This window comes from Bufo bufo, chromosome 2, assembly GCF_905171765.1.
Source record: "Bufo bufo chromosome 2, aBufBuf1.1, whole genome shotgun sequence".
Taxonomy (NCBI): domain Eukaryota; kingdom Metazoa; phylum Chordata; class Amphibia; order Anura; family Bufonidae; genus Bufo; species Bufo bufo.
Genome location: NC_053390.1, coordinates 54,789,126 through 54,817,031, shown reverse-complemented (window position 1 = coordinate 54,817,031; position 27,906 = coordinate 54,789,126). Strand labels below are relative to the sequence as shown.

The 27,906-nt window shown below is 44.9% G+C and overlaps 1 protein-coding gene across 2 annotated transcripts; it reads right to left on the bottom strand.

Annotated features, from left to right (window-relative positions):
- Positions 1-223: 223 nt before the first annotated feature.
- On the bottom strand, positions 224-25,509 carry SMAD7 (SMAD family member 7). 2 transcript variants are annotated; one of them, XM_040421111.1, is made up of 4 exons: positions 24,555-25,509; positions 20,938-20,991; positions 16,610-16,684; positions 224-2,945 (listed from the first exon to the last, which is right to left on the bottom strand). In XM_040421111.1, exons 1-4 carry the CDS (start codon positions 25,030-25,032, stop codon positions 2,407-2,409), a joined length of 1,146 nt encoding a protein of 381 aa, XP_040277045.1. In that variant the 5' UTR covers positions 25,033-25,509; the 3' UTR covers positions 224-2,406. The 2 variants fall into 2 exon arrangements, with proteins under 2 accessions (XP_040277045.1, XP_040277046.1); XM_040421112.1 differs by lacking the exons at positions 20,938-20,991; positions 24,555-25,509 and adding an exon at positions 20,794-20,902.
- Positions 25,510-27,906: the final 2,397 nt, after the last annotated feature.

The following is a 27,906-nucleotide window of genomic DNA, read 5'->3' as shown; positions in this document are numbered from 1 at the left end:
AGCCGAAAAGCTTGAGAATTTAGATTTTATCTTTTTTTAATTTGGCATTTGTTATTTGCATTTATATTAAGCAAAGTGCATCTTTTTAATTTCTCTCGTTTATACACATTGCACAATACATAAATAATGATGCTTATAAAACGTCTTTATATTTACAAGTAATAATATATTTATATATAACATAAAATACATTTTCTTTAATAAATCTCAGGGGTTTTTTTCCTTTTTTTTTTTTTTTTTTTTAAAGGAGTCCATTTTTTCAGTTCTTTTTTTTTTTTTTTTTTCTTCCAAAGCACTACATTGCTTTAAGATCCAAAGAGTGCCTACTCTTGTTCATTTAAACTTCGGTTTTTAGAAAAATAGCTTATGTTAAATCGTGCTCATTGAGCCATAACTAATGACAACGCATCATACGTCACGTACGACACATAGAAAAAAAAAAATGAACGTCCTCTGTGCATAACTTGTACCTTAGAAGGAGGAAAATATATAGTAAATACTGTACGTTACAGAAATCTATTCTGTAGAATCCCTAACCGATGTGTTGGAAGCAGACCAGAGCGCCGCACGCGCAGAGGCGGCCATTTTGTGGGCAGCAATACAGCCTATCCGTTCACCAGAATTGGGCGCTATTACATGGTTTATTATCTGGTGAAAAGATAGGCCTCTGTCTAAAAACTTTCGGCGCAGGCCACAATATGGCTTGCCGTGTGCGGTAGGCTGGTCCGCGGTAAGAGTCGATAGACTGTGCAGCACTTTGTAGCATTAAACCATTAGTATGGGACCAGCAGGGATCGCTCACTGGCGATTTATGAAACTGTCCCACAGCAACCAATCACAGCTCGGCTTTCACTTTTCAACAGCAGAATACGAATTGAAAATCTGGGCGGTGATTGGTTGTTTTTAGACAGTTTTTGGAGACACAGATTCCCTATTTCTAGGCCAAAAACATGCTAAAAAAAATGGCTGCCTAAAGAGCGGGACAGTTGTCAACTTTTTTTTTTCTACATTTTTTGAAAGTTGACTGTCCCCAGTCTAAAAACAAAACAAAAAACACAAAAGGTTGTATGTAAAATGGGCCTTCAGGGATATTGCATGGGTCGTACAGGATTAGAAATCCATGGGCCGCTCTCTTCCAAAAACGGCGCCACAGGCTATGCGTAGTATTGCGGCTCAGCGCCACTCAATCCAATAAAGCTGCCATGTTTTTTTCTAATCCTGGACAACTACTTTAATAAAGTTTAACCATACAACGCTGCACAAACTATTCGCTTCTTATTCCCTATAGTATAAATAAATGATTGACCATTGCGGCCCTGTCAGCGTCCACAGAACTGCTGAAAGGATAGAACTCTTCTATATGTATACAACCGCTTTAGATATACATATACAAGAAAAGGTGATAAATATGACCGTGGATTTAGGAGAAGAAGAAAAAGCAGCAGCTTTATCCTGCATCGGCTTATTTAAAACAACAAGCCTAATGCGCTGCCAAAAAAATAAAAGTAAAGTGTTTGATGACGTCATCATGGGGGAAGGGCAGTTGGGGGGAGGGGCTGTCGGTAGGTTGGCAGTTTTTTTTTATTTTTATTTGGTCTTTATCAAATAAAGCATAGTCACTGCACTCCAGACTCAAGCACATATCGTACTCTTCGAACTGAACATCTGCAATCAGCAAGGTTCTACCGGTGAAAGATGGCCGTCCTTCATTGTGAAGGCCCCTTTGGAGAATGCCAACTCAGACTCTTGGCAGCTCCTGCATGGATTATATAGTTGAGTGGCTCAATAAATTGGCCCGAAGGAAAACAATGTCTTGGGCTGCCTTGACTTTTGGAAGCCACCAAGAGCTTGAGTTATGAATTCCTAGAGCAAGTCAATGAGTCGGACCATCCAAAAAGTTGACCCGGGACAAAGTGGTTGATTCTCCAAGTGTCAAACATACATTAAGCATGCTCTACAAGCCCGATTGCTTATCACATATTACGGCTGTTCGCCTTTCTGTACCCAGACGTCAGGAAGAAGAATAATGGCGGGATGGGGGTCGACTTTACATAAAAAAATAAATACTGATTTACTCCCATCCCTCGCATTCATCAAATATGTTGCTGTGAGAGAGGATTAGGATCTTATGAGGGATTTCCCATTCATCGCTCCCCCTTCCCCAGCTTTCTCTGCAATCATTCACACTTATAAGAATAATATTTAAAGGACCCCTCCCACCCCCCAAAAAAAAAAAATTTAAAAAAAATTGACATAAGCTATTTCTCAAAATAAAAAACAAACAAACAAAAACAAAAAAAAAACGTGAAAAAACAAACACAAACATTTTGCACAAAGAAGCAAGCACTCGGAAGGAAATATTAGCAGCATGTAGTCATAGAGTCCTAAAGTCCACTTGTTTCCAAGTCATCGGTTATTAAATATCACCTCCAACCAGCAGGGGCAGCTGCTGATAAACTGTCTCGTGTAGCACTGTCCCCAGCCTTTCACAAAGCTTATCTGTACAGTAAATCCAGTCCACGGCTGTTGCATAAACTCGTGGTCATTAGGCCTTTGCAAACTGTAAGCCTTCTCATAGTCAAAAGCTTTGATGGAGAATCCGGGGAACACTTTATGGACCAGCAACGTCCTAGAGTCAGGGTTGTCCAGTGTGGCCGACTTGATGAAGATCGGATAACTGCTGCGATTATAAACCCAAACGCCATCCACTTCTTTGGTCAGCTGGATCCCATATCCAATCTTGCTGCGTACTTTTTGCACCAGCTGACTTTTGTTGTCCGAGTTTAGTTGCCCAATACAGAAGCCATTCCCTTGAGGTAGGTCATAAAAGATATCCAGGGAAGGTTCTTGGACAGAATATAATCGACCCACCCGTGTCTTTTCTTCCCAGTATGCAACCACGCACCAATGGGACGGGTCCCCAGACTCCTGGAGAAGTTGGGAATCTGTTGAGAAGAAAAAAAGAGAAAACGGAACATTAGAACAAGAGCGCCATTTTTCTCAAAAATATCCTCATACGTATTGTGTTATTTTCAACAGTGACACCTACAGGCTTTAGAGTGATACTGCAAACAAGCCACAAAAATGCTTAGAATTTTTGTAAATCACTTTTTTTTAAAAAAATCTATCGTTAGAAAGGCAGGAAAAAAAATCAATGGGTTTATATAGTTCAGTTAGCAAAATTGTAAAAATAATAGGAATATAAATATAAAGTAAATATTCAACCCTGGGGTTTCAAGTTTTTGCAATTCACACCTCTCCCATTTTCTGGTATGAAAAGTTGAATTACCCTATCTTTGCATTCTTGGACCCTAGGCCTGTGAAATAAAGGGGTTTGTTCTGCTAAACATGTAACCCAGCTCATTAAAATTGTGGTTTGTGGTATTTAGGGTGGAGACCGGAAATTGTGCACCGAAGCATTCATTGTAATTTTTTTTTTTTTAACCAAGAAATACAACTACCACACATCATCTCTATTCACCACCAGCCAGACAAAAAAAAAAAAAAAAAAAAAAAAAAAAAAAACACAACTACTATAGCAAAAAGACAATGAATACAAAACAAAAAAGAACCCACCCACCCCCACATGCAAACAAGTCATTTCTAGCATTCAAAAGGCTAAAAGAAAAAACACAACAACTCAGAAATTTACACTTAAAACTACAATTTTGCTCAAAATACACTAAAGGCAATTTTGCAAATGTCCTTTCTTAAAGCTCTTGGACAAGAGCTGATGATATCTAGAAGGGGGGAGGGGAAGTGCTGTATAGGGGATGGAGGTTTACAAAAATTCCATATCAAATAAGTAGAAGGAATTCAGACAAGCTTAGGTGTGTGTACTCGGCTGCCTCTGGATCCCCCCCTTCATTGTGCCTCACAATACTTTCCTCAAATATCTCTATCGGATTGAAACCTGGCACCAAAAAAGGCAGCTAGCAAGGGAAAAGAAAAAAAAAAAAAAAAAAGAGAGGGAGGGTTGTAGGGAGGGGGTTAGGAAACCTATCAAATTACCTTTCACCAAACCTTTTTGAAACTACAGTGCTTTCTTACAGAAACTTGGAAAAAAGCATGTATAAAAAGCAAGACACAAATGGTCGAAACGCAATACAACAAAAACAAGCAGCACACATTGCAGAAAAACAAACACTGCAAGAAACAGTTCAGAAACAAAAGTTAAAAAGGAAAAAAAAAAAAAAAAGTTCAGAAGTTTTTTTATGAAAGGGCTAGAGGCACAGTAGGCAAAGAGGGGAACTAAAAAACCTATTTAGTCCTTAACTAAAAAGGCACGAAAATGCCAAACACACAAAAAATAAATAAAATCATAACTCTAAAGTTCATAAAAAAAACTAATAAAAGAAAGCCAGGAAAGATCTGTAAATGGAAGGGCTGTAGTCACCCTGTTGCGTGAAAGAAAATCCTTAAGACTGCATTTTTCCCCTTTCATCTCAAGGGCCCTGCCAGTACACCCTGCAATTTTCAGACAGACGTCAGTAAAGAGAGGAGTTTTCAGATTATTGTAATTGCCTAGCCCATATAAATTGCAGGCTTGGCGAGTGTAACCTACTCTTCTGTTAACCTTTTCATGGCCTAAGCTCCAGACAGAGTTATTGGTGCCCCCTTTCTGGGGCGGTGTGAATTACAAAAAATTAAAAAAAAAAATTAAAAAATTAAGGGAGGTAAGATACAAGTGGTGCCTCAGCTTCTGCAGCATTTCTCCAAAATGCTTACCGTTTTTTTTTATATATTTTTTTTTATTCTTCATTTCTTATTTATTTTTACATCCTTTCTCTACACCCCAACATGAAAGGAACCCTTCCAGGAAAGGAGAGGGGGGGGGGGGGGGGGGGGGGGAGCGAGACTGGTCTGTGTGTGTTTGTGTATGCATTAGTGAATACCACATAACAAGCCGCTCATTGCCACATACAAAGGCTTATTTAATTGGCAGCGCGTAGAAAACGAGCTACCCTGGCTTGCGATGAACGGGCCGGTTGTAGGAACGGAGGGCGAAGTTTATGAATGAATTTTTACCAGCTTCTTCAATGACATCGACTTCCAAGGACATTTTTTTTTTTTTTAAACTTCAGGTAATTGCCAAACTTTTCAATGGTCCGAAGCCAAGGTACACTATAAATATGTCTACTCAGTTCCGTTTTGAGGGACAGCGGTGTTGACTTGATGTCTAGTCATTTAGACCTATGACAATGCCTTAACTGTGATTGGTCTCTGGAAAGGAAAAATGCCACTTCTTGTAGGCACATATGGTTACATTTTATGTCTGGTCTAGTATGGGTATTAATAACCTAAATAACCCAAGAAATGCTCAATAGCGCCCCCACCAGTCAGGGCCGAGAATTCTTTAAAAAAAAAATTTTTTTTTTTTAAAATCAAACCTAATCTTCGGCAAGAATAAGGGCAGTTTTGGTGCAGACATTTCTGCAGCCGCTTTATTCATGTGGAAAGGGGATTGCGGAGACCCTGAAAGAACTCTGTGCCAGCAGTTTCTGCAACTAATATGCTGTGTGTGAATACAGCCCAAGTGCGATTGTCAAGACTTATTCCTTGTGAGCCCAAAGGCCTCCTTCCGACTAAGGAGTCAACCTGATGACCTAAACTGGACAATGAACTGTCTCCAAGACAGACATGGAAAAAAAAAGAAGTCTGCCCAACTCTGGTGGAAACAAAGGAACTGGCTGATTATTTTTTTTGTCTCCCCATGTCCCAGAAGTCAGTCTCATCAGCCATGCAAATTATAGAGTGCTTTTTTTGTAGGTTGAAGTTGAGAGCCTCTTAACAGCAAAATGCCTTGAAGGAAGGGTGGGATCTATTAGGAAGCCAAAACCCATCCACATTGTATGTGTGTGAGATGCTAAGTGTGTTTAACTCTTTTAATGTCAGGACTGACCTACTCCTCCACCACCAAGGAACAATTCCCACTTTTTTGTGCAATTTTTTTTCATTATTTTTTTTCAGTGGAGGCCCTTGCATTCATCAGGGTCAATTAACATTTGTAACAAATTCTATTACAGCAATATCCATCTTCCATCACGGCAACTTTCAACCCAATAGTTTTTTTTTATTTTATTTTTTTAATTTAGCATGATCAATCCTACCAGGCAATATACCTGGTTTAATAGGGTTGATCATGCTGACAGCTGCTCTTTAAGTAGCTCCAAGACATGAGATGTTGCGGTCACCATCAGGCTCCAAATAACAAAAAAGGGCCTCTCTTTGTACAACAGCCATTCCATTCAGAACCACTATACACAAAAGGTATGATGACTTATGCAAAACACTGCAAGTCCTATACAATAGATACAAACACAGACCAGGTACTGACAAAGGGAAAAAAACAAGCGAAACAAGACTTCGAATAGAATCCAAGAAATCCCCATGACCAAAAATGGCAAAAAGAGTCAAAGAGCAAAACAACAAAAAAAACCATAAGGTAACATTCAGTATATAAGTCTGCCATTGGGGAATCTGCTCATGTGACCAAGCTGTCATGCAAAAGACTATGCTACACCATGATGGCTCCCAGACAAGCGCATTTAAAAAAAAAATAAAAAATTGTGCTGAAGAAAACACAAGTTTGGAGCTTTGCTGAATGGGAACACATACATCCTTTTTATTGTAAGGCTCAGTCTGTGGTCAAAATACTTTATACGGAAAGGAGACGCTGCCGTCCCTCAAACCTAAATAGTCAGGAAAATGTATATTATCAAGCGAATGCGGTTTCTTGTTTGGAGACAATTTCAGCCTATAAAAACAACCTCAAAGTACAAATTGTCTGCAGAGGGAAAAAAAAAAATATAATAACCTCAGACTCGAGTCAGGAAACTCTTAACATGAGATGGAGACATCTTTTATTAAGTCTGGGGGAGAAAAAAAAATAAGAATAAAAATAAATAAAAAAAAGTGCTAAAAATGTTCTAAGTTATAGTATAAAAGTTTAGCCCTGTTCAACTCACTCCAAGGGAATGATCATAGGGGAACCGAATGACGGGGTGCAAAAGTGAAATCGACGGCCTGATCGATACAATCGCTTAGCCGACAATTGCTGCAAACCTATCCAGCCAACCAATTTGAAGTTTCTCAAATTTTCAACCAATTCCGAGTTTCTTTGTAACAACGTCCAACTTCAGATCCCTGTCATTGCTGAAAGATGAATGGTGTCTGCATGTGACAAATTCCTTACGTCTAACTTGCCCTCCCTCCCGTAGGTTTAAAAACATTTTCAACTTTTTTCCTTCCTCTGCGCTTTGAGCAATCCTAGATTGCAGGAGATGACATTTTTGCAGCATTTATTGCATTCCACTGCTGAATCTGATAAAGGAGGAAAAGGCTTTGGGGGGGGGGGGGGGGGGTTGGAGATAAAACCTCTCTTTCTTTCTCGCCTTCTCCATTCTCTTTTCATCCATTGCAGTGCAATACCAGACCGACTACTTCACTGGGAGGGAGGGGGGGGGGGGGGGGAGCCTTACCACCAGCCAGGTTGGAGACAGTGTGCAGACTTAAAAAGTTAATCATTACTTATGTCTGCCTTCATAATCTAATCAGGTCCCCTCCAGCACATGCTGAACTCACAACCACACGCACAACCATGGCAGCCAGGACAGAATGTTGGGAGACCAAACAATAGAATGTAAATGTATAGAAAGTAAAATTCGATAATTATTTTTAGAATGTTTTTTTTTTTTTTTTTAATAAATAAAAACTAAAGTCTACATTTTTTTTTTTTTTTCGGGAACTAATTCCGAAACAGTATGAACTCTTTATGTTCAAGATCACAGGAAGAAGGGAGGGTATATAACCTTAATATCCAGGAGACGGGACAGCCAGATCAGGATCACTCCGTAGAAGCCAGACAAATGTCTAACGACCACAGACGTCAGTGGCGAGGTTAAAATGTAACCAGCTCTCTGGTTTAATGCTCTCCTGCACCCTCCTGTCTACTACATTAATATAACTCAGACAGGTTTTATTAACAGCGACTGCCAGCTGTGATGAGACTTTTTTTTTATTTTTTATTATACCGCTGGTTTCTTCAGGTTACTTGCTGTCTCAGCAGAGTTTATAATCCTGTCTACCTACTACAGGTACATGATAAAGTCCAGCACACGTATGAACAAATGGAAACTGGCCGCTATGCTACTTGGTACCACCATCATCATAACTGAATGGGTCAGTGAGTATGTATATATATATATATATATATATTACAAAAATAATAAAACTAAAAAAATAAATAAATGGTCTTAAAATGGCAAAAAAATATAATGCACATTTAAAAAAAAAAGAAAAAAAGAAAAAGAAATGGCAGACCAGGGGTATTGGCTTCCCCCCCCGCTGTAACAATATAATATACACGTTCGCAGACAGAGCCGCAGGGCCTAGACCCCATTGTGACACAGAAACAGACCCAGGCCTCATAATCTCCTCGCTGTAAGGTTACTAGGTTATGGAGGCCTATTCTTTGGCCAGCACGTGTTGAACGCTATTATCTCATCAATACTCTATCAGGGCGACCCAGGCCTCTGCTGGAGGGGAGCGCTTGTGTGCCAGACAAGAAAAGACCCCGTAATGGCTGCAAATAGTAAGGATGGTGCTTTTGTTCAGTAATGAATAACCGTCCTGCAGCGAGAAGGGATTTGGAGAAGAACATTAGATCCATCAACTATTTAAAAAAAAAAAAAAAAAGTAATTGGGCAGCCATTTTAGAGGCTGGATCTATATAAATACTGTAACTAAATGACATCTGTATGGAGGCAGCACCATATGCTTAAAGGGTCACCTCCATGGTGACATTAGAGGACCTTTAATCTACCGGACATGTCTGTTTTAGCAACTACTTGCATTCCCCATGCATTAAAATACGCCGTGGTATTCCTTTAATATTCCTTCTAGAAGTTTATGAATTAATTGCTAGCAGTTTGCAATGAAGGTCCAGCTGGGTGTTACCAGCTGGGGAAGCGTCCTTGCACAGTCTGGCACTATCCAATCAGTGGTGCTGGTGTCAGACTGTGCAGGGGCACATCCCCAACCGGTAACATTCATCAGGAGCTACAGCTAGTAATTAATTCAGAACTCCTAGAGGGACTAATATAGGAATGGCCCATCAAAGAAATAAGATTTGTTATAACATAGGGAATGCAAGTAGTTGCTAAAACAGACACATCAGGAGTCCTCTTTAAGCAGATTCTGTAGCTGTGGCCATAGGATTATAGTTGTGGGTAAAGGCCTAGGACAAAAATTTCAAGTTTACAACAAGGCTAAAAGAACAATTTACAAAAATATGGTTCTGCCTTAACACTTCAAGCTGTTTGCAGAGGGAGTTGGGGAGGGTGAAGGCAACAGAAACCTTACAAAAAAAATAATAAAAAAAAAATTCTCATTTTTATATGTTAAACCCAAGATAATGACGCAGGGTGGGGACCCGTGTGAGACTGCAGCAGCCAAAACCAAAATTAGCTCACAGCCAACAACCTTCCTGGCCTCAAACTTTTGGGGAAGGGAAAAAAAAAAAGAAAAAAGGAAGAATTCAGTAAATGGCAAAAAAATAAATAATAAAAATAAAAGTAATAATAAATAAGAGTAGGGGCAGAGTTAATCTATAGGGTTTGAAGAAACCATAAAAAAATGCCAAACAATTTTTTAATAACTTTTACTAAGTGAATAAAAGCCCTTTTAAACTCCCTTTCTTAAGAACCGTTTTTGGCAGGGTTCTTGCACGAGGAATGATGCAGCTTCCTCCCCTCTCTTAATATTTCCTGTTAACCAGTAAGGTGAAAACTATTGCCGGGCCATGAAATGAGTCACTATATTTTAGAGTTATCCTGGAACACGAATAAAAGAGCTACAACCAATCGCAAAAAAAATAAAATTATAAAAATTTATAGGCACAACGCACCCAAGAGGCAGAAAATTGAGAATTTGTTCACACCTCCATTGTAAGGTGGACCATGGGAATACAATTCCTAGAACGTCACGGTAGGACCAAACCCACAGCTCCACTCGAGCCGCAGTCCACATGAGCATTTTTGCGTCCCCCTCCACTGGGCCCTAAAAATAGGACCTCTTGATGTGAAGAAGTCATCTTAAAGTTTTATTTGTGTGTCACGACTAAATTGAGGCTGCGGATAAGAAGCCCAAATCTTTGGAGCTGAAAATAAACTGCAAGGAAGCTGCTCGGTGACAGTAGGCAGTCAGCCAGACTGCTGTGTGGGTTATTTAATCCTGCTTAAGAAAGATGGTTGTGTTGGCAGTGACCTCGGCGTGGCCTGTTACAGTACTCTCCTAGACAGCTCATTCTCGGGTCATCAAGAGACGGCACCAGTAGGAATTCAACGTTCATTTTCTAAACTGTGCAGTCATGTAGCCGATAATGCAGGCGGTAGACTGATAGCATGAAGTACATTAGCAGCGAAGGCGCTGAGCGCTGGAGTGATCTGCCCAGACAGCTATGGCTCCATGCATTCCTGTCGTGTTAAGAATGACAACAAGGGCTGCAGGACTGTACCCGAGGGGCTACAAACCATAAAACGCATTAAAACATAAACAAAAAATTCCAAAAGGAAAAATATAAAAATATAAAATGAAAGCTTATAAATGACCGCAGCGAATTTAAACAGCCCCCTCAGTCTTGCATAGCCCACCCTAGCTGCCGGGAGCAGTCTCTGCCAGGAAAGAGGCCGACACTAGAAGGCCAAAAGCTATACAAGGCCCTTGCCAAGACCCCGTTTCCCTCCTCTTTTTGCTGGCCTGGCCTCTTGCAGGGACGGTCAGATGGTGTGTGTACTTTACAGCAGTACACCCAGTCTGGCAGGCGGCCTAGTCTCATCCAAAGCCTTTACTCTGTCGTCTTACTGTTAACCCCTGACGATAACCCTCACTTTGTAGGGGCCCAATCCATTTTTTTTTCTCTCTCTTTCTCTCTCCACTCACGCAGTTCACATAATCCTCTAGTAACATATTTTTCTCCTGCCAAAGAAATTACAAGGAGAAGCTCATATTTCCAGTCTCTCCCTTTTCCGTAATAAAAGAAAAAAAACACACCTCATAGAAATTCAGCAGCCAAAAATTCTACAAATCGGTACCGAAACTGAATATTGATCTGGACTACCCGTGAATTTTAAAGTGTGGCTGTTATAAATGGAAGCCGACATTTTGAAGCCTCTGCCAAGCCTACTAGGCCTCAATCAACTCTTGTCTTGTTGCCACTAGCAACCAGAGCTCAGCTTTCATTTCTTAAACAGCCCTGGAAAAATGAAAGCTGCATTCTGATTGGTTGCTATACACTACAAGGCCGAGTTTCCTTTTTGTTTTGATAAGAGGCCTACTTCTTTCTTGGAAAGCTGGCCAAAAACCAATATGGTCTCCAATACAGTAGCACTTAACCCATGGCTATGGGCACATCTGTTCTAAAAATGAAGCAAATTTTCTGTGTGTTTTTATTTTTTTTGAGGGGGGGGGTTTGGAATCTGAGAAAGCCGAGTGGCCCTATGTTATAGCAGATTCCATTCAGACCCCTTAAACACACAAGTCAATACAGAGAGTTCGACCTCAGCTTCAAGTAGGCCCCAGCGCAGACATGACGGGTTAAAAAAAAAAAAAAGGCATTTTTAGTTTATTATTAACAAGAATATGTGTCGAAGTCAATGACACGTCTAAAGACTCAGTGAATGAACTGCTCCTCCGCGACGTGAAGAGTTACCAGAAGGATCAAAGGCACAGACAAACATTCCTGGCTTGTTTGCTATGTCATAATGAAGCTTTAGGCACATAGACGCCAGGACTTCTGTAGTAGGGATGAACCAGGACTCCCTCGCCGTTAGGACTGCAGTTTGTCTTCAGCTATATTCACACACGGTAGATTTGCGGCAGAGATTTCTGCAACTGAAACACTGCTCCATTCATCTGAATGGAGATAGTAGCAAAATCTGAGCGTGTGCATCTACCCGTATAGGAGCATAGTGCGATAATTGCAGTCGCCATGAACAAAGTGACAAACTCTAAACCTAAAACCAATGACACACTCAGCTCTGCTGTTTGGACTTTGAAAGTCTAACAGTACCGAAATGACTGAGCTTCATAAAACTAAGCTCTCCAGTGTATTTAAAGGGAGTGGGCGGCAGAAGCCTAACAATTACCAGTATACGCCCTGATTTTATACTGGCTGGCCCACCCGCGCAATGTTTTTTTGGCAGCATCCAGTCACTTTGCAGTGGACATACATTGTGCAACTCTAAACCTAGCCACCAGGGCACTTCTGGGTGTGTGTGTGTGGGGGGGGGGGGGGTCCCGTTGCACCAGTAAGCTCCACTCCTTTGGCCCGCCAAGTCCCACTCTCTACTTAGCAGTAGTACAGCCTGGGCACTTCTGCTCGACAGAGCTCCCAGGCCCTTGGGCAACTTAACGTCTGCGCCTTAGGCTGGGTTCAGACCTGAGCGTATTCGATATGCGCTTTTTACAGGCGTTTTTAATGGGCGGAAACAAGCAAACGCCCATTTAGGCGCGTTCCCGCTGAAGTCTATGGACGGGACTGCGCGACAATATGCCCCAAAGAAGCTCCTGTACTTCTTGAGGCGTAGGGCGTTTTACAGCGTGTTCGTACATGCTGTAAAACGCTCAGGTGAGAACCATGCCCATAGGGAAACATTGGTTTTTGCCTGTTGAGCGTTTTACAGCGCGTAGGAACGCGCTATAAAACGCTCAGGTCTGAACCCAGCCTTGGAAGTTTTTTTTTTCTTCCTCTAACTGCTTGTGACCAGCAGGGGCCATCTTGGCCTCTGTGGCCCCAAGCAGTCGCTTGGTTTGCATGGTGGTAAATTCCACCACCGCTAAGCAAAACGGTCACGCAAGTCAAAATAAAGAAAGATGCCACATGTTCTTGGGCAAACGGTGCAATCATATGGGCGAGGGGTGGATTATAACATAGGCAGGGGTATAACTGTACACCACTTCGAGGTATTCAACTTTTGTCTACTTCATGATACCAGCCCTGGTATTATATAGGGACAGTATAGCATTACTAATTGAGCACTGTTATTTCCTCACTGTATGACACTATTGTTTAGGTAGTATTGTATGGCAGTATTATTTATGTACTATACAAATTTGTCAGCGATATGGCAGTATTAAGCCTAAAAGGCACAGACATGAACTCCGTTTACCAGGCACCCAAATAAAAAATAAATCAATAAATAAAAAAACACAATTTGGCAATTAGTTGTTATATGATTTTTGTTTGTTTTTTGTTTTTTTTATGGCTGAGGTTATTGAAAGGCGAGATGATAGCCGAAGAAAGTTTGTCTTCTGTTCCTATAGGGAATAGTCTGTGCCGCTTTTGATAAGAGAGACAAACCACAGGAAGGGTCATTAAGTAAAGATTGCCCACGAAAGTCGTTTCTGTGCCAAGACGAGATTCTTTTAAGAAAAAGAAAAAAAAAAAGCAAGGAGGAGGAGGAGTGCGTTTTATATACAACATGAAAGGGCAGCACAAGTGAATTAAAGGTCACCTCTGTGCTTTGCAGGAGGAACCAGCTCTTTTGTGAGAGGCCCGCCAGGGATTAGGTTTTTAGCATTTACATTTTTTCTAGCTTTGCCAAAGGAATCAAATCTCTGGCTCCAGTCTCCCAAGTCCCGACCTTCATCCCACCCCCCTGAACTGTGCCCCATTCATTAAGCCAAGCTAACTGCAGCGAGGCCCAAGGCAAAAGCAGGAAGGGGGATCTGCTTTAACAGAGAGCGAGTCTCATTGGTTGTATCCTGAGAGCCAGAAATGTTCTGTACTTAGAGACTATTGCACAACAAAGAGAGGAAGGGGCATTCTCCGGATCCCACCTAGGACAACACTTTAGGGATGCAATCACACTTTGGTGCAGTTTTTTTTTTTTCTAAACACATAAGTGCATGCACTGATTTTTATTATATAGGAAAGTTTCTACCTCTCTTTTTTTGTGGAGTTTTGGCTTCAAAGACGGTATGTGTGAAAGCGGCCCAAATCACCCCGAAGGGCCAGTCAGAGCAATAGCCATCTTTTTTTTTATTTTTATATATGATAACCCAGCATGTGCTAAAAACCTCATTCATGCCAGATTAAAGAATTTTTCCCAAACTAGAGAATACCTATCATAGTCCAAAATGATGTTAAAATTGCTGGATTTCTGGAAAGAAGTAGCGCAATCGCCAAGTTAAAAGAAATTATTGCAATCGCTTACTGGCAACTACTGCACGCAAACAGGCCCATACAATGACAGGGGAACGGAGCAGCTGAGGTCACCCAGGTTATTGTGACAATGCTATTAGACTACCTGGCACTTGTGAAAATTGACACATTGTAGCCACAATGTAACAAGTCACATCAAGACAACACATAAAAAGAGAAAACAGCTTTGCAATTCCCCCTCCCCTTTCCCTGTAGTCTCTCTCTCTCGCAGAATTCTCCTTCTCTTGGGGTTCAACATTAAAGCAGAAGGCATGCACGCAGAATAGGACTGCTTGTAAATCAGAGCTAATGCAAAACAAATGGCGTTTCATGTGGTGGTGCTGGGCTTTTTCATGGCTTGCTGTAGTCAAGCTCTTTCCTTCCATGAATCAACACTTATCAGAACCTCATTACAAGAGCAAGCTTAAGTTACATACCAACTTTTTCAACTCTTTTTTTTTTTTTTTTTTTAGGGGAAGGGGGGGGGGGAGGCACATTATACACAATTAAGAGTATGTTAAGAGACACCGAATACAAAACACACCAAGCCAGGAGGATCCATGCCATTTAAATAAAATCGTTACAAAGCTTTCCTAGACTGCAACAGAAGTGTGCCCCCGGGGGACTGGAAATGCAAAAAGTCTTTTTCATCTGCCTCAAGATGCCATGGAATACTTAGCTCAACCACAACTTTAGTAGAAGAATAAAAGTTTTAAAAAAATAAATAAATAAAAACTTTGCCCAAGACCTTAACTGACCATGTCAATGAGTTACACAACAGCACAGTTAGTCACCAATTCAGCGGCTTTGTAAGAGTTTCTCAAGCTACACCCATAAAATCCATCCACGACTTTAAATTCCTCCTTAAACCCTTAGTTGGCTTCGGAGCCTCCCCACACACACCAACCACAGAAGTGGGAAAAATACAAAAAATAAAAATAAAAAAAGAAGAAGGGGGGAGAAGAGTAAGAAGAACGACCATGAAATGAAACACTGAGTGGTTGAAATCTTCAGCTTACACCAGAGCCCCCACCTCCTCTTAAGGGGGTCTTCACAGAGACACAGTTCTCTTCTCCACCCTTGACCTTCCCCAGCAGACCAGACTGTGCAGATCCCATCAGTGATAAGAGAACCTTCTACTGAAAGCCAGGACTGAGTTTATTTAATGTGGAGATGAAAGACGCCCAGCACAGCTCTACAGTCATCTGATAAAGAACTCCGAGAGCAGGAGGGTTTTTGTTTTTTTAACCTTTATCTCAGGGCTGTACTATAATTTAAAAGGGGGTTCTCTGCTTTGGACAATCGCCATTTGTCAAGAGAGTTCCTTGAAAATAACAGATCACAAAGTATCCTTCTGCTAGGACCCCCCCAAAGATCAGCTGTGATATGGGAGAAAGTGTTCAATTTCCCTGCAGCCCCACCAATAGGAGGAATTATGTATTACGCAGTGTCCATTGACGTCAATAGGTTGCTTGTGTAATGTAGGACAGGACAGGTCCTCCAGAGATAAACCAAGGGATGAGGACCTCCTCCATTAACTCAGAATTCCCTAATGGCGTATATGAAAATGGGTTTTCTGCACTGGACAACCCCTTTAATGCATTTCCATATTTATACCCAATGGGTAATGATAATCCAGGGGTGAAATAATCATTGACAATTTGGCAAAAACTCCCACGTGGGGCAACGCACTTGCTATTATATGCAAAAAAAAACAACACACATTTGGGCCATCTGAAGCAACGCAGAACAGGTAAGACATGCACCTGATGCAACACAGCGGGCTGTAACCTGCGATACTACAACTCCCAGCATACCTTAAAAGCCACGGGTAATATACAGCTAGCCAGCCATGAAAGAAGCAAATACCCATAATGCAAAGCAGCCTGATTACTCCCATATAAACCCTACTAGAAGTCTTTTTCCCCTCCTCCTTTATGGTATTAACAAGGGTTTATACTTGATATGACATCTGGAACTAAAAATATATAGACTGCCGGGGCCTCTTGGCAAAATTTTTAATGAAGACTTGAGAAGAATTTACTGGCTATTTCTGTTTTTGATATTTTTTTTTTTTATTCTATACATGAGGGTCTGTTCACATAACAGCCCAATTAAGAACAGCCTGGTCCAGCTTTAATGACCTTCGTTTCTAGAGCGGAATGGTATGTTTGCCTAGTAAACGTGCGAGCCTATCGTTACTGTACCCACAAAATCTCATTTAGTGCGCTCAGCGAGGGGGCCCCTGCTTCCACACAGACCAAGGGCCATAAAAAATAAATATTCAGACCTGAAAATTATTCCCTGCACCAACCAGAAAAAGTTCCAAATAGAATGTATTTTTGGACAGAGCAACAATGTATCATACAAAACATCAATGTATCTATGATAAGACAGATCTCTCACCTGAAAGCCCCTCAGGGGCCAGGTAATTAGTTCCCCCTGTCTCAGTGGAGGAAGGCACACAGTCTGTAGGATCCGCTGAAAAAGAAAGAAAAGCGACTTGTTAAAATCCAAGTTTTCAGATCGGATCGACAAATGAAATAAAGCAGCTTGCAACCCTATTGTGGCACTACAAAACCCAGCATGCCCACACACAGACCCTGTAGTTCTACATTGAGCCTCAAGGGTGCGTACGTTATAGTCTAGTGGCTGCTGTGGAACTACTAACCCCAGCATCAGCACATAGTGAGGCTTGTGGTACCATAATAACTGCTAGACCCACTAGGAACTACAACCAAAAAGGCATTGAAAGCAGCAAAAAGAAAAACTAGCAGAAACAGTAAAACTCTGAATAGTAAGAGAAGAATTTCTGTTTTCTTAAAACATGAAACAGAGCAGCATTTAATGAATCCAAGCAGAGAGGCAAAATATAAAGCAGATGTGGATCTCCCCAGCAATGTCTTCTCCACATTAATGAGACCTGATCCTGTGCTGAAGGAAAGACCAGCAGCCCTGGAATTGGGAAAGGACAGATGCATAGATGTCTAGAAGTTTCTGAATGGATGGATAGAAGAAGGACAGACTAAAAGAATGGATGGATAGAAGAAGGACAGACTAAAAGAATGGATGGACAGAAGAAGGACAGACTAAAAGAATGGATGGACAGAAGAAGGACAGACTAAAAGAATGGATGGACAGAAGAAGGACAGACTAAAAGAATGGATGGACAGAAGAAGGACAGACTAAAAGAATGGATGGACAGAAGAAGGACAGACTAAAAGAATGGATGGACAGAAGAAGGACAGACTAAAAGAATGGATGGACAGAAGAAGGACAGACTAAAAGAATGGATGGACAGAAGAAGGACAGACTAAAAGAATGGATGGACAGAAGAAGGACAGACTAAAAGAATGGATGGACAGAAGAAGGACAGACTAAAAGAATGGATGGACAGAAGAAGGACAGACTAAAAGAATGGATGGACAGAAGAAGGACAGACTAAAAGAATGGATGGACAGAAGAAGGACAGACTAAAAGAATGGATGGACAGAAGAAGGACAGACTAAAAGAATGGATGGACAGAAGAAGGACAGACTAAAAGAATGGATGGACAGAAGAAGGACAGACTAAAAGAATGGATGGACAGAAGGAGGACAGACTAAAAGAATGGATGGACAGAAGGACAGATTAAAGAAAGGATAAATAGAAGGATGGATGGATGGATGAATTGATGAATAGAAGGTTAGAAGGATAGATGATAGAATGATGGATGGACAGATACTTGGACACATTGGATTAGAAGCGCCTATGGTCATATGGCATCATGTCAGCCATAACTGATGAATACTCTGGACGCAGTTGCTGGACACACCGAGACCAGTAGGTGCCAGTACGGTAAGAGAAAAGGCCACACAAGTCCACTAAAAGTTTAATTGAGGAGAATCAGAAGCCATAACAGGAATATACAGTTTACCAGGATGCACTTCATCAAACTTCAAACAATGGAGGAGACAGGAAGTGCAGTCACTTATGAAATTGTCAATCGTTACTTTCTCAGCGACTTAAGTTTTTTTTGTTTTTTTACGTAATGCCCTAAGGAAATCTTTTTTTTTTTGCTTTCCACTCCTTCATTACCAGTGAAACTCCTGCGAGTGAATGTGTACAGTGCGGGAGGATTATTAAATGGCACGATTGTGTGCGGTGCCAACATCCAGCCCCGTGGCACACTGTAGCCATATAGAAGGCGCACCGTTCTGAACTCCCACACAAAACGCCGCCCCAGGTTATGCGATTACAGGAACTTGGCCAGGTAACAGCACAAGGGAACGAAGGGACGTTCTCAGGAAGCTTCAAAACTTGTATACTTTCACGTGGATGCCAGGGCCTTGATCTTGAAGCCTCCATCTCTTCCACAGACCCACAGCAGCCATCTTTACAATTCCAAAATAGGCTTCATTCAATTTCCAGTCAAATGTAATATATAGAGGCTATAGTGGTTTACGATATGATGCCCTAGGGTCCTTTCACGCCCCCCACTTTGGTGTAAAGATTAATGGTCTGCCAATGCTACTTGATAGCATCCTTCCCTGTGGTGGCATCTTTTGCCCACCAAGAATCAGAATCCATGTTTCCAGTCTTCATGGATAAACTTTGGTCTGGCCCAGATGCTTCAGCCGATGCATGCCGATAAGCATAGGGATTATTGATCCCACTGCAAGTTGAAAGCAAATCTGGCGATCGGGAGGAATTCCCACAGATACATTGACATATACAGAATCCAGGCCCTGAGGATTCACACCACTATGCCCAGTATAAATCATTCAGATGACATACAGACAGTTATTGCTGCACCCAGTCCTGGCAGCTAATCTGACATAATAACTGCATTGTACCACCCCTCCACCACTAGGGGCGCCAAGAGATATTTGTATTCACAAATGAGCATTTTGGGACTGAGCCGTCACTTTGCAATGTGCATGCTGAGAGTTGTAGTTCCACAACAGCTGGACCACACTGCTCATGTAGCTTAGAAAGGCCTGAAAGTCTGCGCCGACTACATACAAAGCAGCACAAGTTCTGTTCCAGTGACCAGTCATTGCCCAGGGCTCCAGACTCATCACTGGTTGACCTCTGTGTCCATGGTGGTAGATCAAGGTCTTTAATGTGGTTTTATCATGAGACCGGCCGAGCCTTCACTTTCTTCTTGTTAAACCGGGGATGATTTCAGATTGTTCCATTACAAAACGATGTTCCTGCTTCTCACCTAGTAACCCCAGATAAACAGAGGGAACACACGGCTCCGCGTGGCCAAAAAACCAACAGCTTGGAATTAGCAGCAAAGTGAGGATCCCGTCCAAATATGTCCTCCACTGCAAATACAGTAACGCTACAAATGGAATGTGAGGCCCTATGGGCCTGCGGTGGTCAGGACATGCTGGGAGTTGTAGTTAGGACCATCGGTATAAACATTTGATTCCTTTAAACTGCCAATGAAATGTTAATTGCTCGCTCACATCTGATCTGTGCAACCAATTCTTTGACTGGTATCTTGTAGGCGGCTACACAGCAAGGAAAGAACCAACTGGGTGTCAACACTGGCAGCCGGCTAGACCAAAAAATTCCAACCAAATCCTGCTGAATTAAAGGTAGATCCATTTACGGAAAAACAGCATTGAAAAAAAAACAGTACAACCTTCTAGCACCTATAGGGCACCAAATGGTCACCCAGAATACATCGCAACTATAGACAGATGCACAGACATGCTGCTTACTGCGTGTAACATGACAATCATGAAAAGAACCCCTGACCAAATCAATACCCAGAGCCCAGTGTGTTTGCACCTTGTCGCCAACTCCATATCTACAAGCATCCCACAATGTCAGTTTTATTTATCTAGTACAAGGTGAGCAGGATGCCAGCCAGGTTCACACAGGCGACTCAACAGCGCCGGTGCCAGATGAAAATGGGCTTTTGCCCTGGCGGGCAGCCCATTTATTAAGAGCAACAGGCCTGCCAGAGACTCATTTAACAAGTTCAGTACTGACAAGATGCCATTCCCATCCTATCCAAAGGCTATAAAGGTGGGATAGACAATGACAGTGCCTAGACAATCAGTACCAACATGTAAAATCCAACACAAAATAAAATTTTAAAATTTTTTTAAAAAATAAAAAAAAGTTACTTTGAATAAAAAATAAATAAAATAATCAGATACAAAAATACCAATAAAAATAGATAAGTTAAGAAAATAATAAAAAGTTATACATTTAATATATAAAAATAATCATATATTTTACATTAATGAGGTGAGTATTTTCCCAGAAAATAAAAAAAAAATTTTTTTCAGTAAAAAAAAATAAAAAAAATTAAGAAAATAAAAGCATAAAAAGTAAAATATATAATACATAAAAATAGATAAAATATTCAAATCGAAAAATACAAATAAAAATAGATTAAAGCACATAAAGGTGAAATACATATTGTATATTAAATGCTTTGAAACAATAAATGTATATTAAATAAATCATATACTAACATACAAATAGAATAGGTAAAAAAAAAAAATCATTAAATAAAAAATAAAAAAGACATAAAAAGCTAATAAAAGTAAGCTCAGTTCAGTGGTACAAAAGTTTTCCCAACTTACACATTAAGTGCATCCTACCCATAATGATAGCAGGACTTGTAGCTGCTGCCTGGACATAGCCTGGAAACTGTCAGTGAGCAGAAGTGACACAAGTCTGAATGAAAGGCACAAGAAAGAACTCGAAGTAAAGGCAGAGGTACTCACCACAAGGCTTGAGAATCTCCATTGGGTATCTGGAGTAGGGAGGTGGGGGGGACTCTGCAAAAAGCATAAAAAAAAAGTATTGAGAAAATAAAGAAGGAGCCATGAGAAGGAAAAGACTGAGAAGAGATAGAGACTTGTGATAAGAGGGACATTGTGTTTGTGTAAGCTCTGGGGGTTGGAGCTGGGGCAGCAGGCGGTGATTGCCTTGATTCTAGGAGTCTGATAAACAAGAGACCGCCTGGCGCCAGGCTCAGTGCTATCTGCTCCTCTGGCTGTCTGATCAGGGATCTCTAGTACAACTCTGCAAGCCAGCAATGCCGGATAATCCCCAGCTAGTAACACACAGAGGGGAGAGAGACATTCTCCATGCCTGCTCCTGCTCTAACCCTCCCCTCACCCCCAGGATGCACTTAGGGGGGGATATTTCTCTCTCTTTTTTTACAGATTTGCAATGCCCTCAATGCCAGGACTCTCTCTCTCTCTTTGTATTTACATTCACCTTGATACAATGTTGCCAGTTCATTAACACAACAGAGTTACAACTGGATTTCCTGCACAATAAGCCTAATAAAGCCTTTAACCCTCCGCATGCCGGGCTCTGGGGCTACAGTGGGCACGCACCTGCAGATGGTATAATGAGATGAGGGTTGGCATCGTAATGTACAGGGCAGATATCAGGGTGCACTGGGAGTTTACCTCCACATTCCTGGATGTCTAGGAAGCTTTACACACTGCACCAAGCAATAAATACCTCAGGCTCATAAAACCTGGAAGCCAGCGAGTGGGAGTTAGAGAGTTAACACTTGCCTGTAAAGCAGCATTGCATTGTGTTATCAGAGCTCAGACTCAGTGACTCCAGGGGGGAGCGAGTAAACTGCACCCGACATCTGGGGAAGTGCTCACAGGTCTGGCCAACTTCCTATATTGACAGTGCCTTCACTGGACACCATTAGCCAGAAACTTAGATGCCCCCCAGGAAACTGGAGTCCACCAGTCATAAACCTGGAGTCCACCAGCAAGCTAGATCCCCCCAGAAACCTGAAGTCCACCAGCAAGCCAGATCCCCCCAGAAACCTGGAGTCCACCAGCAAGCTAGATCCCCCCAGAAACCTGGAGTCCACCAGCAAGCTAGATCCCCCCAGAAACCTGGAGTCCACCAGCAAGCTAGATCCCCCCAGAAACCTGGAGTCCACCAGCAAGCTAGATCCCCCCAGAAACCTAGAGTCCACCAGCAAGCTAGATCCCCCCAGAAACCTGGAGTCCACCAGCAAGCTAGATCCCCCCAGAAACCTGGAGTCCACCAGCAAGCTAGATCCCCCCAGAAACCTGGAGTCCACCAGCAAGCTAGATACCCCCAGAAACCTGGAGTCCACCAGCAAGCCAGATACCCCCAGAAACCTGGAGTCCACCAGCAAGCCAGATACCCCCAGAAACCTGGAGTCCACCAGCAAGCCAGATACCCCCAGAAACCTGGAGTCCACCAGCAAGCCAGATACCCCCAGAAACCTGGAGTCCACCAGCAAGCCAGATACCCCCAGAAACCTGGAGTCCACCAGCAAGCCAGATACCCCCAGAAACCTGGAGTCCAGCAGCAAGCCAGATACCCCCAGAAACCTGGAGTCCATCAGCAAGCTAGATACCCCCAGAAACCTGGAGTCCATCAGCAAGCTAGATACCCCCAGAAACCTGGAGTCCACCAGACAGCTAGATACCCCCCAGTCATAAACTTGGAGTCCACCAGCAAGCTAGATACCCCCAGAAACCTGGAGTCCACCAGGAGCCAAATAAATACCCCCAGTAACCCAGTGTCACCAGCAACTTCACATCTACATGCACAGACAGCCAAGCCTGCCCCAGACATGAATAGTGTTACAGTCATACATCCTTATAAGTGACACTAATGTAAAATCCACCATCATCCTCAAGAAGAGTGAAGACAGAGGAGACTTCTAATAAAGCCTTATAATGTACAGGAATGACAGACATGGCATAATATCATATTGCATTGTAAGATCAGACCAAGAGACTTCTAGTGAGGGGCGCAGAGTGAGTATACTATGGGGGCATGTGATGTGATGACAGCCAGGGTGCTGAGGGGGCACCTAGACACACTGTGGTTCAAAGGTACAAGATAAGAGGACATAAGGGTTGGGGTACAGTATAGGAATGTAGCAATAGTTGGGGTGCCAGGTATATAAAGTAATGCAGCCCTCAGGTACACACTATATGACATGAGGTGACAGTCTATAGTTAAAATAGTGGGGTACATGATCTGATGTCTGACAGACTATAGTTGGCGTGCAGAGTATATAGAGTGACATAATACAGGGGGTTACACAGTGGGGGTGCAGACTACACACACAGTGGGGGTGCAGACTACACACACAGTGGGGGTGCAGACTACACACACAGTGGGGGTGCAGACTACACACACAGTGGGGGTGCAGACTACACACACAGTGGGGGTGCAGACTACACACACAGTGGGGGTGCAGACTACACACACAGTGGGGGTGCAGACTACACACACAGTGGGGGTGCAGACTACACACACAGTGGGGGTGCAGACTACACACACAGTGGGGGTGCAGACTACACACACAGTGGGGGTGCAGACTACACACACAGTGGGGGTGCAGACTACACACACAGTGGGGGTGCAGACTACACACACAGTGGGGGTGCAGACTACACACACAGTGGGGGTGCAGACTACACACACAGTGGGGGTGCAGACTACACACACAGTGGGGGTGCAGACTACACACACAGTGGGGGTGCAGACTACACACACAGTGGGGGTGCAGACTACACACACAGTGGGGGTGCAGACTATACACACAGTGGGGGTGCAGACTATACACACAGTGGGGGTGCAGACTATACACACAGTGGGGGTGCAGACTATACACACAGTGGGGTGCAGACTATACACACAGTGGGGGTGCAGACTATACACACAGTGGGGGTGCAGACTATACACACAGTGGGGGTGCAGACTATACACACAGTGGGGGTGCAGACTATACACACAGTGGGGTGCAGACTATACACACAGTGGGGGTGCAGACTACACACACAGTGGGGGTGCAGACTATACACACAGTGGGGGTGCAGACTATACACACAGTGGGGGTGCAGACTATACACACAGTGGGGGTGCAGACTATACACACAGTGGGGTGCAGACTATACACACAGTGGGGGTGCAGACTATACACACAGTGGGGGTGCAGACTATACACACAGTGGGGGTGCAGACTATACACACAGTGGGGGTGCAGACTATACACACAGTGGGGTGCAGACTATACACACAGTGGGGGTGCAGACTATACACACAGTGGGGGTGCAGACTATACACACAGTGGGGGTGCAGACTATACACACAGTGGGGGTGCAGACTATACACACAGTGGGGGTGCAGACTATACACACAGTGGGGGTGCAGACTATACACACAGTGGGGTGCAGACTATACACACAGTGGGGTGCAGACTACACACACAGTGGGGTGCAGACTACACACACAGTGGGGTGCAGACTACACACACAGTGGGGGTGCAGACTACACACACAGTGGGGTGCAGCTCAGATGTGTCCCCTGGCCCCCGTACCTAGCTCGCAGAGCCTGCTGAGGTGATGCGGGTTACAGCACACCAGCTCCGGGTTGTTCTTGCCATAGGAGTCGCAGCAGCTGAGCCTCTTGACCTCGGCCGAGTGCCTGAGATCCGGCCACCTGAAGAGCTTGCAGAGCAGCAGGGGCAGGGAGAAGGGGTGCTGTCCCAGCCTGGAGTCCAGCTTGGCAGAGGGCAGCAGGAGGCAGGGGCTGCGGGTTCCCCCCTTGGACTCCACCGCCTGCAGCAGTCCCTCCAGCTGCCTCTCCTTCAGCCTCTTAAGCAGAGAGTGGGTGAGCGCCTTCAGTTCAGCCTCAGACCCCCCCAGCTGCGCCTTGGACACCTTGCCGGTCTTGCCCATGCAGCAGCCCCCGGCCCCATGCGCCCTGCTCTCCCCGTCTCCTTCCCCCGTCTCCCCGGGAGTAGCTCGACTCCTCCAGAGTCGCCGGACGAGCACCGATCTTTTGGTCCTGAACATGCGGGACGAGAGCAAGGCTTCCCGGCTAAAAAACGTGCATGACGCCCGCAAATCATGAAGGATCCTGGATCCGAGGCCGGAGGACAGAGACAAGCAGCAGCAGCCCGGGGGGGACTGGAGGTCCGAGCAGTAGCCAAGGCGATCTGGAACATACGCCAGTCTTAGAGGGGGGTAGAGATCCTGCAAAGCGGAGGGAGATCCTTCACTGGGGGCACACACACCATAGGTGCCCGCGGAGGTGCCCCAGCATGCCCGATTACTAGTGTCAGCCCAAGGCTCAATCAGGGGCCCCACGCTGTAGATCCAGGGATACAATGTAACGAGTGCTGGAGCCGGCGCTGCGGTATATCCGGGGGGCAGACGCCACAAGCTCAGCTCCTGCTGTAATCCACAAGAATCCTTGATCCGGCTGCTCAGGAGGACAGAGGGGAAAAAATGCAGCAGAGTCTTGTGTCCTCCTCCTCAGGCTGCGGGGCAGGCCGGGCTGTGTGATGGAAATGTGGGGAGGGAGGGAGGGGACGGCTGGGGGAGGGAGGAGGAGAGGGAGGAGGAGGTCCCATCAGACACATCCTGCTGCTGCTGCTGCTGCTGTCAATGGCAGGGACCCTCTCACCTGTCACCGGGGTCGCACTGCCTGTAGATGGCACAGGTCTAGGTATACCAAAAAACCTGCATGTGCCAGCCTCACAAAGCCCATTGACAATACTTATGGAGGTCTCTTTCCCATGCCAGTGTCTGAGGCAGTTTCCTGGTCTGTGCCAGTGTGGACTGTGCCAGGAGCAGATGCCCAGTACTGGTTGGTTCTCCAGGTCTGGTAGGGATGTGTGTGATCTCTTTTTTATTACTTTTGCACTTTTATTTTACTTATGTCATGGCCCCTCTGTCTCTTTTCTTGGGGGTCACCTCTGCCAGCTCCTTCTGGACTCATTGCCCTCTCTTCTATCCTGGCTGACTTCTTTTCACTTCTCTCTCAGCAGTTGTCCCTTATTCCTGAGCTGTCTCTCTGTATTTGGGGTTGTTTATACCCTCTAAACTTTTCTGAGATGTCTCTCTGTCACTGGGATTACCTGCAGCACTCCCTACACTCTTGGGCTGTCTCTTTGCCCTCTCATCTATCCTGGTATATTTCCTTCCACCTCTCTTGCTCATGGACTGTCTATTTCTGAACTTGTCCTCTGTGTCTGAGGATGTCTCTGAACCCACTTCTTAATCTGTGTGTCTCTGTGCTTGGAGCTGTTTCTGCCCCACCTCTTTCATGAGCTGTCTCTCACTGTTTCTGGAGCTGTCTCTGCCCTCTCCTCTCTCCTGAGTTGTGAACTCTCTGGGTCTGTCTATAATAATTCTGTCTCCTGAGCTGTCTCTCTGTATCTGGGACTGTCTCAGCCTCCTCCTCTTTCCTGGACTGTCTCTACTCTCTCCTGAGCTCTCTGTGTCTGGAGCTGTCTCTGCTCTCTTGATCTGTCTCTGCCCCCTCCTCTCTCATGGGCTGTCTCTACTCTCTCATCAGCTGTCTCTCTGGGACTGTCTCTGCTCTCTCCTGAGCTGTCTCTCTGCGGCTGTCTCTGCCCCATCCCTCTCTGCTCTCTCCAGAGCTGTCTCTCCTCTCTCCTGGGCTGTCTCTGCCCCCTCCCTCTCTCCTGAGCTGTCTCTGCCCCCTCCCTCTCTCCGGGGCTGTCTCTGCCCCCTCCCTCTCTCCGAGGCTGTCTCTCCCGGGCTGTCTCTGCCCCCTCCCTGCTCTCTCCCAGGCTGTCTCTCCTCTCTCCTGGGCTGTCTCTCCCCCCTCCCTCTCTCCCTGGCTGTCTCTGCCACCTCCCTCCCTGGCTGTCTCTGCCCCCTCCCTCCCTGGCTGTCTCTCCAGGGCTGTCTCTGCCCCTTCCCTCCCTGGCTGTCTCTTCTGGGCTGTCTCTGCCCCCTCCCTCCCTGGCTGTCTCTGCCCCCTCTCTCCCTGGCTGTCTCTGCCACCTCCCTCCCTGGCTGTCTCTGCCCCCTCCCTCCCTGGCTGTCTCTCCTCTCTCCTGGGCTGTCTCTCCCCCCTCCCTCTCTCCCTGGCTGTCTCTGCCACCTCCCTCCCTGGCTGTCTCTGCCCCCTCCCTCCCTGTCTGTCTCTCCAGGGCTGTCTCTGCCCCCTCCCTCCCTGGCTGTCTCTCCAGGGCTGTCTCTGCCCCCTCCCTCCTTCCCTGGCTGTCTCTGCCCCCTCCCTCCCTGGCTGTCTCTCCAGGGCTGTCTCTGCCCCCTCCCTCCCTGGCTGTCTCTGCCCCCTCCCTCCTTCCCTGGCTGTCTCTGCCCCCTCCCTCCTTCCCTGGCTGTCTCTGCCCCCTCCCTCCTTCCCTGGCTGTCTCTGCCCCCTCCCTCTCTCCCTGGCTGTCTCCCTCCCTGGCTGTCTCTCCCGGGCTGTCTCTGCCCCCTCCCTCCCTGGCTGTCTCTGCCCCCTCCCTCCCTGGCTGTCTCTGCCCCCTCCCTCCCTGGCTGTCTCTGCCCCCTCCCTCCCTGGCTGTCTCTGCCCCCTCCCTCCCTGGCTGTCTCTGCCCCCTCTCTCCCTGGCTGTCTCTGCCCCCTCCCTCCCTGGCTGTCTCTGCCCCCTCCCTCCCTGGCTGTCTCTGCCCCCTCCCTCCCTGGCTGTCTCTGCCCCCTCCCTCCCTGGCTGTCTCTGCCCCCTCCCTCCCTGGCTGTCTCTGCCCCCTCCCTCCCGGGCTGTCTCTGCCCCCTCCCTCCCTGGCTGTCTCTGCCCCCTCCCTCCCTGGCTGTCTCTGCCCCCTCCCTCCCTGCTCCCAGGCTCCAGTGCTCAGTGGCTCGCCCCATCACGTGGGTGTCTAGACACTCTGTCGCTTTAAAAAAAAAAAAGTGATTGTGTTGCACAAACAGCTCAGGTTACTA